Source organism: Sminthopsis crassicaudata, chromosome 3 (genome assembly GCF_048593235.1).
Source record: "Sminthopsis crassicaudata isolate SCR6 chromosome 3, ASM4859323v1, whole genome shotgun sequence".
NCBI lineage: Eukaryota > Metazoa > Chordata > Mammalia > Dasyuromorphia > Dasyuridae > Sminthopsis > Sminthopsis crassicaudata.
In genome coordinates, this window is record NC_133619.1 from 436,205,148 (window position 1) to 436,217,946 (window position 12,799).

Sequence of the window (12,799 nt, forward strand, 5' to 3'; positions counted from 1 at the left end):
TCCAAGGCAGAGACTGGATAAAGTGTTTGTTGGGCATGGAGATTCTTTTCATATATGATGGATTGGTCTAGATTGTTACTTACATCCCATCCAGCTTTAAGGTTTTGTGATTGTATGATTCTCTGACAAAATTTGGAAAGTGACTGCATATATGGAGAGAGGGAAATTAAAGAGTAAAAACTCCAAGTTTGCAACCCTGGGTTCCTTGGAAGGATGGTGGAGTGTTTATTTTTATTTTTATATTTTTAATTAATTTATATATATATTTTCACACTATATATGCATGAGTAATTTTTTTTATAATATTATCCCTTGTATTCATTTTTCCAAATTATCCCCTCCCTCCCTCTACTCTCTCCCCTTGATGACAGGCAATCCCATACATTTTACATATGTTACAATATAACCTAGATATAATATATGTGTGTAAATACCATTTTCTTGTTGCACATTAAGTATTAGATTCTGAAGGTACAAGTAACCTGGGTAGATAAGACAGTAGTGCTAACAATTTACATTCACTTCCGAGTGTTCCTTCTCTGGGTGTAGTTGTTTCTTTCCTCATTGATCAACTGGAAGTGAGTTGGATCTTCTTTATGTTGAAGATATCCACTTCCATCAGAATATATCTTCATACAGTATTGTTGTTGAAGTGTATAGTGATCTTCTGGTTCTGCTCATTTCACTCAGCATCAGTTCATGTAAGTCTCGTGGAGTGTTTAAATAGAGAAGTTTGGAAGGTTTGTGGCTTTAAGGGGAAAGATAAGTTATCTTCTAGAAATATTTTTATCTGAGATTATTATGAGATATGCATTCCAAAATTTCCTTGAAGGATTGTAGTATAGATGGAAATTAGAGCAGGATATATTGACATGGTAGTCCTCTGTATAGAGATAATTGAACTGATACTGGGCTTATGAAGTTACCAAGAAAGCACTTGGAGAGAGAAGAGGGTTCAGATCTGAAATTTTCATGTACCCCCTTAGTAAGTAGGGTGGTGAATTAAGGACTAGCAAAGGAGATTGAGGAGAAGGAGTGAGACCAGCAGGAAGAGAATTAAAAGGGGTAACAGTATTATCAAAACACAGATAGGAGTGCATACAGAAGGGGAAGGGGTTCGACAGTGTTAAATGCTGCAGAAAAGTTGAGACTCGATTTGAGAGTGTTTGACAGATCATTAACAACTTTGTACAAGGCAATTTTAAGTCAAGTGGAAAAATCAAATTGTTAAGAGCTAAGAAATAATTTGAGAAGAGGAAATGGAAACAGTTTATGTAGCCTGCAAAAGAGAGAAGAGATAAAGAATGATAACGAGGTCAAGTGAGAGTTTTTTAAGCTTAGGAAAAAAGCCTGGGCATAGTTGTATTTAATGCAAGGAGAATTAGCCCAAATTCTAGTAGAAAGAGAAATTCAAAATGGGCAAGAAATGGAGAGAACTTCCCAATTGCCAAATTCAGTGATTTTTTCTCAATCCTTATTCTCCTTAATTTTTTTGTAGCTTTGTTTGCTTAGGGCCATAACTGATAATTATGTCACCTTGTTTAAGTGGTGGAAAGTTGTTCTCAATAGATTCAGTTGGGGATGCCATTGGGGTGAAATAGAACTGTAAACATTGGTCTTGGATTAGATCAAAACCATTTGTATCTAGAGGATGGTGAGATAGCAAGGCCTGGCTAGGGATAAACCATCTCAATTTTGGGGCTTGTGCAAAGGTCTGGATACTGGGCTCTCAAATTATGTCTATAATGGATATCTTCTGTTTGGCTTGAAGATAGCATATGTCTATTTTTGCCTTTCTAATTGTCTCTCTCCACTCTAACATACATGTAAAATAACCATAATAAAGTAAGTCATTAGTTGGCAAGAGGTGGCTTTTTGAAGTCTGAGAAAGGAAAGGTTATTATTAGGGCATGGAATTATTTCTGGTCCTGAAGTCAGCAGAGACCTGGTTTGGATACTAGCTGTGTAGCCATGGGTATGTGAAATTAATTTTTTGATTTTCCTCATATAAAATGGGAATGCAAAATATTGAGGTAGATGAATTAAAACCTGGAGTCAAGGTTGCCAGGAGAAATATCAACATTCTGAAATATGGAGATTATACTACTCTGGTGGCAAAAAGTGAAGAAGAATTAAGCCTCTTAATGAGGGTGAAAGAGAAGGATATAAAAGCTGGCTTAAAGCTTAACATCAGGAAAAAAATCACAAAACTGGTCCCATCTTGGCAAATAGAAGAGGAAGGAAGCAAGCCAGATTTTGTATTCTTGGGTTCAGGAGATCACTGCAGATGCGGACTGTGGCCATGAAATTATTGTTAAGTAGCCCCATTACTGTCTGAAATGGGAAGAGTCAGGCCGACTGGAGGTACTTGAGCCAAAGACTGTTGGAAAGAGGGAACTGAGACTGAGGAAACTTGGGCTTCTTATCACAGTGGGGGAGGTGGTGGGAAGAAGAGTTGGGCATTGACAAGAACATGGTATGGGAGGAAGGGAAACCAGTGTGATCTGTGTAGGGAAGGATGATAAGTAAGGATGGACTCCTTAACAGCTTATACCACTGGGTTAGGTGATTAATCATTAGAGGACTGAACTTTCTAGTCAGGAAATCTGACTTCATATCCTGACTCAGACATTTACTAACTGTGTGACCATAGACAAGTAATTTACTCTCTTTTGTCCTTAATTTCTTCATCTGTATAAAATACCTTTCAGGATGATTGTGAGGATCAAATGAGATTATACTTATAAAATGTGTATTTAGTATAATATGTGGTACATAGTAAGTGCTATAAAATTTTTAAGTAATAATGATAGCTATTATTATTTCTAGTCTTTACTGACTCCTTCCTTATCTCATTGTTTTCTCCTTTTTCTGTAATCTCATAACATTGTATAAACTTTTGAAATTTAATCACACATTGCCTGGCATTGTTATTTGCTGTTTATAAATCTTTTATATACACATTACTTAGCACAAAGAATAATAAATATTGTACCCATAGTACAAGCTCATTCAAAAATTGAATAAATGGAGAAGTAGGATGTAGAAGTGGGTAATGTGAACCCTGGTAGATGCCAGTTGTTGTTGAAATTGGTAGAAGGCCATTAGATCTCCCCCATTCAAAGTTGGTATGTTTGCTAAAAGACAGTGAAAAAGACAGAGTATCTGTCTTATAGTTGGGGATTACAAATAAAGCTCAGGACTGCCTAATTAGGACCCTAAATTTAGTTGACCATGATAATCACAAAAACTTCTAGGCAATTTCTGTAATTCCTGTCCTGATAGCCAAAAATTATTCTGCCTGCAGATTATGATCCCTAGAACTAGCATTAGGATTCTTTGCCTTCCAAACAGGATGTTTGGACAAATAAACGTCTATTTATATAAGTTTTTAACTTAGGCCATTGCTGTGTTTTGATTTCTAAAATTAATTTTAAAAGAATGATATTATACTTTTTGCTCTATAACTTTGATATTATTATTATTATAGGATCTAATTCATTCATCCCTAGGACTTTCCTGGTTGCCCTAGTTGTGGATTAGAGGGATACATAAATGAAATCTAGCCTTGACTCTCTATATTTTATAGGTCCCAGTCATCTTATCAGGATATCAGCTTTGGCATCTTGCCAACTCTCCTTTACTGTAGTTATTTCATCACAGATTCCCATCCCCTTTTTACATCTTCTTCAAATCAATGTTACCACAGTGCTTGGAAAGAATATGATAACCTACTGTCTTAATGACTTAACAAAAAATCCCAGTAGATTTCTTAGACTAAAACACCTTTTCCTGGCAAACATTCCCTGTTCCTTTATACCCCATTTATGTCTGTTCTGTCTCTCTCTTAATTACCTATCCATTTTTTCCCTTCCTTTCCATTGTTGTCAGCCTAACTTTCTTGCTTCCTTATAATCTTAGATTTTGTCAAGCCAGATTTGCTGCTTCCTGATAATGAATTTCTAGATGTCACCTCAGTGCCTTTATATAGTCTGTTCCCCCTCCCCCCCGAGGCTCATGACTCCATTGCTGTTTCCCCCAAGAGGCCTTTCCTGATACTCTCCATTGCTAGTGCCACCCCATCAATGGGTATTTTTTTCTTGTATATATGCAGCATTATATTTATTTGTGAAAATGTATCACTAAGCTCTTTGGGGGCAGGAATTATGTTATTTTTGTCTTTGTATTTCTAATACCTAGTGTATTTCCTAGTGTCTAATGCCTATTTGATTTACCTCAAAGAAATAAAATTCTGATCTATCTTGATCAGTGACTTTCAGTCTTTTTGGAGATATGTTGCGCTTTCATTTTTTTGTCTTTGTGTAGGGATAAATTCTTTACCATCAGCAGTATTCTATAAAGCACTTAAAAATCAAAATAAAAATTTATTCTTTGGAGGAAGAGAATGCATGAAAGCAAGATTAGGAATCACTCAACTAATGCAGTGGGTTTCTGACATGCAGAATTGGGTGGTTAATGAGAAGTATATTAATTTGAGGCACTGTCTTTTTAGTTGTTTTTACAATTTAGAAAGTATCCTTGGAGTTGTAGTTTACAATATATTTGGCCTTTTGAATTCATGTTAAGTGTGATGAATCTAAGAAGTTGTCATAGTAGTTATTTGAAAAGGTGATATCCAGTTAAGATTTTTAGAAGTGTTTTATTCATTCTGCATGTTAATTATAACAGCATCTCTGCATACTAAGTTAAACTTTTTAATAAATACCTTTTAACTGTTAAAATGACATTTTACTAGTAACTACTTTTAATATTGAGGCCATGTGTTAAGTTATAAAGAAACCTGAGTTCATTGTAAATAAACTACTGTAATAATGGAATGAACTAGTTATAACCCCTAAAATATATATAAAACTTGGCATATTTTTTTATTTAAATTCTTACCATGTACATTTTTTCTTCTTCAGAAGTTGCTTGAATCTAACTGTAAAAAAAGGAATTTAGCCCTTAAAGTCATTTGAGCAAATTCCATGGCTGTTCTCCCAGTTAGTGAGTTTTCATAGCATTTGCAGCAAGCTAATTGCTTTTGCTAATAAATAATCTAAAATCGATGCTGACAGCAGTTAATTGGCACAGAGACTTTATTCTGTAAAGCACTTGGCTAACGACCTTCTTTAAATTAATAGCATTAAGTGCTATGAGGAAATAAATCTGAGGAATTGCCTGTCATTTGCTTGTCATGTCTAATAACTTCCAATAATGATGGCTGATAGATTTTTGCACATTCCATTATTGAAGTTGGTGCATGTAATTATTCTTCTCATTATATGTAAACAATTAGTAATATTTGGTGGTTCTTTCCAATAAAGCTGTAAAATACAAGTAGCACATTAGAGGTTAGAAAGTATTATAAAATCTAAATTTTATTTCCATTGAACATAGGAAGTCTTTCAGTACTGTCTAAATATGTTGTGATATATTTCTAATTTTCACTGAACTTTTCACCTTAACAGATTTTAAATTAGATTTTTGGAAATATCATTTGTAAGCAGTTAAAATTTTAAAATGATAACCTGTGGAAGTTTTTGTTCACAGCTTGAAGAAGTCATGGAAAAAGAAACTTACAAGACTGCTAAATTAATTCTTGAAAGGTTTGATCCAGAATCAAGGAAGGCAAAGGTAGGAACCTGACAGTAGTAGTAATTTATTATAAAATATATTATATAGCAAAACACTTACAACTTTCTGTAATTAACAGGAGCTTGAGCCACCATCCTTAGGAACAGCTGCAACTGCAAGGCCTGGACAAGGTAAATAACTTTGTAGAAAGTGCTGCTGCTGTTGGAAAGATCCATATTTATATAATTGAGTTCAAAAGTGTGATGGAGAAGTGTGAAAATCTATGTGGAATGTTTTTGTGTTTTTACATTTGTTTGGGAATATAGTGTAGGCTGATTGGTTGTTTTACATGATGTTGGTAGATCTTTATGTGAATGGTTTGACAAATAAGGTTCCTTCTGGGATATTAATGCCTGTTGAGATGAAATCTGGAATTGATTTTAACTTCTTGAAATTTGAGTAATCTTTCTTGAGATTTAGTATAAGTTGTTTTGTTTTTAGATATTTACAGTTTGATTATAGCAGAAGTCTTTGAATCTTTATATTGACTCATTTTCCTGTAGAGCTTTTCTTTGTGTTGCAATTTGTGTTTTTCTTCTTTGTGAGTTTAGGAATTGGACGAATTCATAAATAAAACAAAATTGAAGTAGTAGTTCTTAAAATTATTGTAAAACTTTCTTTAGATGGCCTAGAACAAGAAAAACCATTCATCTTAGAAAAAAACCCTGTCATCTTAGAACTAAGTAAATTTGAAAATTTATGATCTGGTGAGGTATATTTTACTTGACTGAGCATTTAAAAGAATACCATTTGATATTTGAGGAGGTTGTGATTGTATTCCCCTCCCTCAACCAGTAGTGTTCTGGTACTATACAACCTGGAAATATTTGTCTTCAGTCTTCTCTTGTCAAAAATAATACTTAAAGGTGTTACTTATTTTTTTCCATGAACTAATAATCATGCTTGCTAGTGTTTGTGAGAAAGACTGGCTTCTTTAAAAAAGAAAAAAAAAAAGCTTTCATAAGTACTGAGAAATATCATAAGTATTTACTGTTTTATATATTAATAATTTTTTTCTGTATTTGAGATATTCATTTGGAGTTGGAAAGAATCTTTCGGCATCTTCTAATCTTCTTTGTTTTATTAGTGCTGCCACTAAGGTACTGCAGGGTTAAGTGTCTTGCCACACATTGCATGGAAAACTCAAGCCTTGATTCCAAACTCAGCATTTTCTCCTCTCCTGTGCTTCCAGTTTTCTTTCATAAAACTGAAAATTCATAATTTAGCAGAAATCCACATTTAGTGAACTTACATAATTGTAATTTACCTCTTTAAAATAAATGAACTTTTTTGTTGTTGCTCATATAAAGTTCCAGGAATTTTTACAATATTTTCTGCATAGACTTTTCTCAGAGATTCTTAGTAAATATTTCTATTATATTTTGGTGAAATTTGATTTGAAAAGCCTTTTTCCTATGTAAACTTCTGATAAATGTTTAAAGGATTATTTCTCCCTTATGAGAGTCTCCCTTATGAGAGACTCAATAGTCAAATTTCCACACAATGCATAACACCATTGAAATTGCATTCTGGGCAGTTGCACTAGCAAGCATTCTAAAAGTAATCATAAAATATTTTTAAAATGAAAGGATGTGTAATGTTCTTGCCTGTAATATAAGGGCAATTGTTTACCTTTAATGAAGAGAATCCAAAATTACTTTGCCTCATGTATGTGTATTTTATTATTTGTATAAAAACTTAACAGTGGTATCCTAACTTTTTTTCTGGTCATTTGTACTTGTGTCTGCCACTTATAATATTTTCCCATAATTCCTAGAAAAGTTGGAGAGACAAATAAATAGAATGTTAAATAGAATAAATTAAATAGTGTCTTTCATTGGAAAGAGTCAAATTAAATCTTTACATTTTTGACATGTAAAAACAAGTCACAAACTTAAAAAAAAAAACTTGTTAAATTTATTTATGGATTTGTTTCTAAGATTGGCACAAAGGTATTGTTCCCTCAGACAAAATCCTTTACTCACATCTGCTGTTGCTGTTAATAATGAGACCTTTTATGACCTTGTCATTATCATTCTATTGTTTCTTAAAATAGGAAAAATAAATTGCAATGAAATAATCCAACATTGGCAGCAATGTAAGAATTAGTTCTGGGAACTGTTATTTTGATCCCCTTTCCTTATACCTGAACTCTGTGATTTCTATGTCTGCTTTTTCATACTCCTTGCACCTTAATTTTCACTTTAGCTGAAGGCAGGGCAAGTTGGGGAGAGGGGAAAGTGAAAGCAGTAATAAACATGGGGCCAGTTGCATTCTGCTTTAGGGGAGGAATTTATATAAATGTAAGCCCTCTTTTGTTATGTGCCTATGGTGGTTGTTTTAATGATTACGCTTGGACATTGTTTCAGAGAGTGATCAGAATTCCAGCTACACATAGATGAATTTAACTAGTTTGTTCAAGTTGCTACTCAGGTTGCTGTAGCAATTGAAAACCCTGTTTCATTTCCATATAGTCCTTTAAACTTGAAGGGATTTGAAGTTTTATGTAATAAAATTTATAACAAACTTCAAGGAATAGCTCTTATTCTAGGGAAAATAGATAAAAACATGCATGTTTCATTTTTAGGTACAGAAGAACTCTGAATTTACGATTTCTAAAAGATTAGTCTTGGTTTGAGCCATACATGTGATTTTAACTTGCTACATATATTTCTTCATTTTTTCCTTATTTAATTTTTAAAAAATCAACACACTTTTGGTCTCATTTACTGACATAACTATTCTTAATAATTTAGCAATATTTATATAATATGCCCAAGATATTTTAAGTTCTCCTTTCCGGTATACTTTTTGAAAACTGAATAAATTCCTTACTTGAGATGTCATATTCTAATTTCAGAGTAACTAGTCTTGTTCTCTGTTTTTGTTTTGGCTTAACTCTTAGACCTGGGACATATATTCCTATTTTTTAAGTATTCATATTCCTGGGCACAACTGCCATGTAATTATGAAATAAGTAATTTCAAAGGAGCTATCAGACCTATCATTGGGCAACTTAGCAGTATTATCTTGGGGGTGGAGAAACAATATAGTATAGCTATAATAGCAACTAACATTTATACAATGTTTTGCAAAACACTTCTCATTTGGTCTCGGAAATAAACTCTAGGAAATTGGTGCTATTAGTATAATGTCTATTTTAAAGGTGATAAAACTGAGGCTGAGAGAAGTTATAAAATATTTTTAAAATGAGAGAAGGGAGTATTATATGACTAGTGAGTGCTTGATTTGAATTCAGGTCTTCTTTGACTCATTATTGATACTACTATTGTGGAAAATGTCCAGAGTTTTCAAAACTATATGTCTGTCTGCACCCTGATTTTATTCAGGATGGTGTTTATTTTTTTGTGTGTGTGTTTTTTGGTTTTGAGGTAGTTGGGGTTAAATGATTTGTGTAGAGATCATAAATGAAATGTTAAGTTATCTGAGATAGGATTTGAATTCATGTTCCCCCTGATTTCAGGACCAAAACTCTATCCACTGTACCATCTTAACTGCCCCCTTATTTGATAGCATTGTATTCATGACAGTTCTTAAGTCTTTAAAAAGTTGTTTTTCTTTACTATAGTGTTACTATAAAGTGTTTGCTTCACTCTGCATCAATCCTTTTTTTAGTTTTTTTTTAACATAACAAGTATTTTAAAAGATGAATCTGATCCTCCCATCCCCTTCTTCTCCCACTAAACAAATAAAAAATTTTTTTACCAAACCTGAAAAACAAATCTCTAAATACATATCCACATAGTCTAGCAAAAGAAATTCCCATTTTAACCATGTCCATAAATGTATATCTCTACAGCCTCCTCAACAAGAAAGAATTTAGCCTAGCTACCCACACAGAAAAAAACAAGAAGAATACTACTTGTCCAGATTACGATATGCAGTTGCTTAATCAGTAGAACTTGCCTATTAATGCAAATAAATTAGACAGACACTATAACTATACCAAACTGGGCCCAGAGTTATATAGGAAGAGGAGAATGAGTGAATTGAACTTGGTAAGTCGCAGGGTGCTTTCAAAGATTCTAAGATTCTCTCTCAAACAAAATCCCATCTATTTTTATCTCTGATATACTCTTGATGATACTTTTTGACAACAAATCATTGAAGACTCCAACCTTGAAAAATTAAAGTTGTAATGCCCAAAGGACAGTAGAGTTATATGTAGGTTGTGCATCAATGGGTTATTATATGTAATTGTATACCAGAAGTAGTGATGCTATTCTAGTGGGAGTGCAGAGAGTGATGGGAATCTTCTTTTGGTCTGCACAGGTTCAATGTGAAAGAATTCACGAACCCAAAATATTAGTGGCAAAAAAAGGAAGTTTATTGGCATTGAGAAAAGAGGTCTCTTCACAGCAGGCAGAAGTCCTGGCAGGCAGCTGTGTCAAGGAGAGAGAGGTTATAAGGCATAATCCTGCTTTGAACATTCTGCAAAAATATGAAGTTTAGAGTTGTCCATTATAAAAATCTGAGGCTAAAGCTCCCAGTTAAAAAGAAAGTCAATGCCCCCAGGCCTAGATACTTGGAGTTTCAAGCCACTCAGTATCAGACCCAGATCTCCCAATTGAATGAAAATCACTTGGAAGGCTTCCTGAATTTGGAATTTCCTGAAAAGGGGCTGGCATCTCCAAAAGATCAATGCGGGAGGGGGTATGTGTAGTGATTTGCCCAAGATTTCTCATTGAATGATGCCACTTAACTTGTCTGGAGAGATATGCTTCCCAGGAGAGCCTGAGACTTGAAATCTACCTTCTTTACAGATCAAAGGGGACACAGCTTTCAGAGTGATTATTTTACAGATTAAAGGGGGCACAGTTTTCAGAGTTCACCCCCATTAGTAGCATGGATATTATTTTCAAAGAGGAGTATGGCTAGAAAAGGAGGTGGGCCAGACATGTAGTAAGAAAAGATAAACTTATTTAGAAGGTAGGAGGAGGTATTCATGATAAGCAAAAACAAAACAAAACAAAAAAAAAAACAAATGAGAAAGGTAAGAGAACTAGGTTTACAGTGGTACAGAAAGGGAAGAGTATTTCAAGGAAGACATACCATAAAGTTGGTGATATTGAATAATGTAGAAAAATAGAATTGAGACTGAGGAAAAGTGACTTTAAAAATTTTTTTTAGCTGAATAGTGGTGTTACAAACAAAATTGTCAAGAGTTGAGAAGATTAACACAGTGCCTGGGATATAGTAGGTGCTTAATGTTTGTTGATTGATTATTCATGATGTTGATGAGGTTTAGGTTTTGGGTTTCCCTTCTTTGGTCAGGAAACCAAATGATGAGATCTAGATTGAGGGAACCAAAATGAGAGTAGGGTTCCTGGTGGTCAGGGAGTTAAATGATGAGGTCTAGTGGTAGGTTCGGGGTTCAGGGAACCAAATGAAGAGGTTTGGCTTCCCTACACCCCCTTAGGATTCAGCACAGGGGTAGAGAATTTTGGGGAACCCCGTCTGGCAGCGCAGAGATTGTCTGAAAATGAATTTACAAACCCAAAAACCTAGATTGATAAAAGAGGTTTATTCTAGGCATTGGGAAATAAAGTTTCTAGTAGAGAAATCCTGACAGAGAGGCATAGAGAAACCTGACAGGCATAAAGTCTCATTAGGGAAATAGGTGAGGATAAAGAGAAGACAGTGCTGGAAGAGACTATCATCCCAGCAGCAGAGGTTCCCTTGGCATAGCATGGCATAGCATTCCAAGGCCTACTCCCCATCCTGATGAAGCTGATGGGTGGAGTTGGAATTGAATAGAAAATCTTCAATTGAATAGGATTGGTATCTCCAGCTCCAAACTCAATCAGCCCCACAGAATGAAGCTGTTTGTTTTCAGGCAGGGTCCCCACAGTGGCAGGATTCAAGGAGAATTTGTCCTTCAAGGAGTTTTAGAGTTCCCGGGTTCCTTCAATGTTATTAAAGGAAATAGCAATAGTGATTTTTTTTTGTGTGTGTGTGTATATAAGGAAATTTGTGCACAGTGAAAAGAAGAGATTGAATTGTGGGAATGGGAGTATGGTTATTTGAGCAAGAACCCTAAGGAGGGAAAAGAGAATGGAATTAAGAAAAGGAATTATCCTTGGTGAAGAAAAGGAATATTTCTTACTTTTGAGTCAAGGTAGAAGCTTGGGAATAGGTGGATATGATAATTTTGAGGTGGGCAAGATTGAGAGAAAGGACATTGAGAGAGTTCAAATTGTTCAGCAATTTTCTTTTTCTTTTCTTAATTTATTTTTTTAATTAATTTTTATAATTATAACTTTTTTTTGACAGTACATATGCATAGGTAATTTTTTTTTTTTTTTAACAACATTATCCTTTGTACTCCCTTCTGTTCCGAATTTTCCCCCTCCTTCCCTTCACCTCCTCCCCTAGATGGCAGGCATTCCCATATTCCTCTACATATTAAATATCTTATAGTATATCCTAGGTACAATATATATGTGCAGAACTGAATTTTGTTGTTGTTGTTGCAAAGGAAGAATTGTATTTGGAAGGTAAAAATAATCTGGGAAGAAAAACAAAAAATAAATGCTCACAGTTTACACTCATTTCCCAGTATTCCTTTTCTGGATATAGCTGATTCTGTCCATCATTGATCAATTGGAATTGGATTAGCTCTTCTCTGTGTTGAAGATAAAAACTTCCACCAGAATACATCTTCATACAGTATCATTATTGAAGTGTATAATGATCTCCTAGTTCTGCTAGTTTCACTCAGCATCAGTTGATGTAAGTCTCTCCAAGCCTCTCTGTATTCCTCTTGTTGGTCATTTCTTACAGAACAATAATATTCCATAACATTCATATACCATAATTTACCCAACCTTCTCCAATTGATGGACATCCATTCATTTTCCAGTTTCTAGCCACTACAAAAAGGGCTACCACAAACATTTTGGCACATACAGGTCCCTTTCCCTTCTTTAGTATTTCCTTGGGATATAAGCCCAGTAGTAGCACTGCTGGGTCAAAAGGTATGCATATTTGATAACTTTTTGGGCATAATTCCAGATTGCTCTCCAGAATGGTTGGATTCTTTCACAACTCCACCAACAATGCATCAGTGTCTCAGTTTTCCCACAGCCCCTCCATCGTTATTTGTTCTTGTCATCTTAGCCAATCTGACAGGTGTATAATG

At 34.4% G+C, this 12,799-nt stretch overlaps 1 protein-coding gene across 4 annotated transcripts in view; it reads left to right on the forward strand.

Annotated features, from left to right (window-relative positions):
* The window catches only part of LNPK (lunapark, ER junction formation factor), an 80,048-nt gene that overhangs the window by 43,585 nt on the left and 23,664 nt on the right, over positions 1 to 12,799 (forward strand). For all 4 annotated transcript variants that reach the window (XM_074303045.1, XM_074303047.1, XM_074303046.1 and 1 more), the window contains exons 7-8: positions 5,554 to 5,637; positions 5,717 to 5,768. In XM_074303045.1, the coding sequence (XP_074159146.1) occupies positions 5,554 to 5,637; positions 5,717 to 5,768 (136 nt within the window). The remainder of the gene's footprint in view (positions 1 to 5,553; positions 5,638 to 5,716; positions 5,769 to 12,799) is intronic.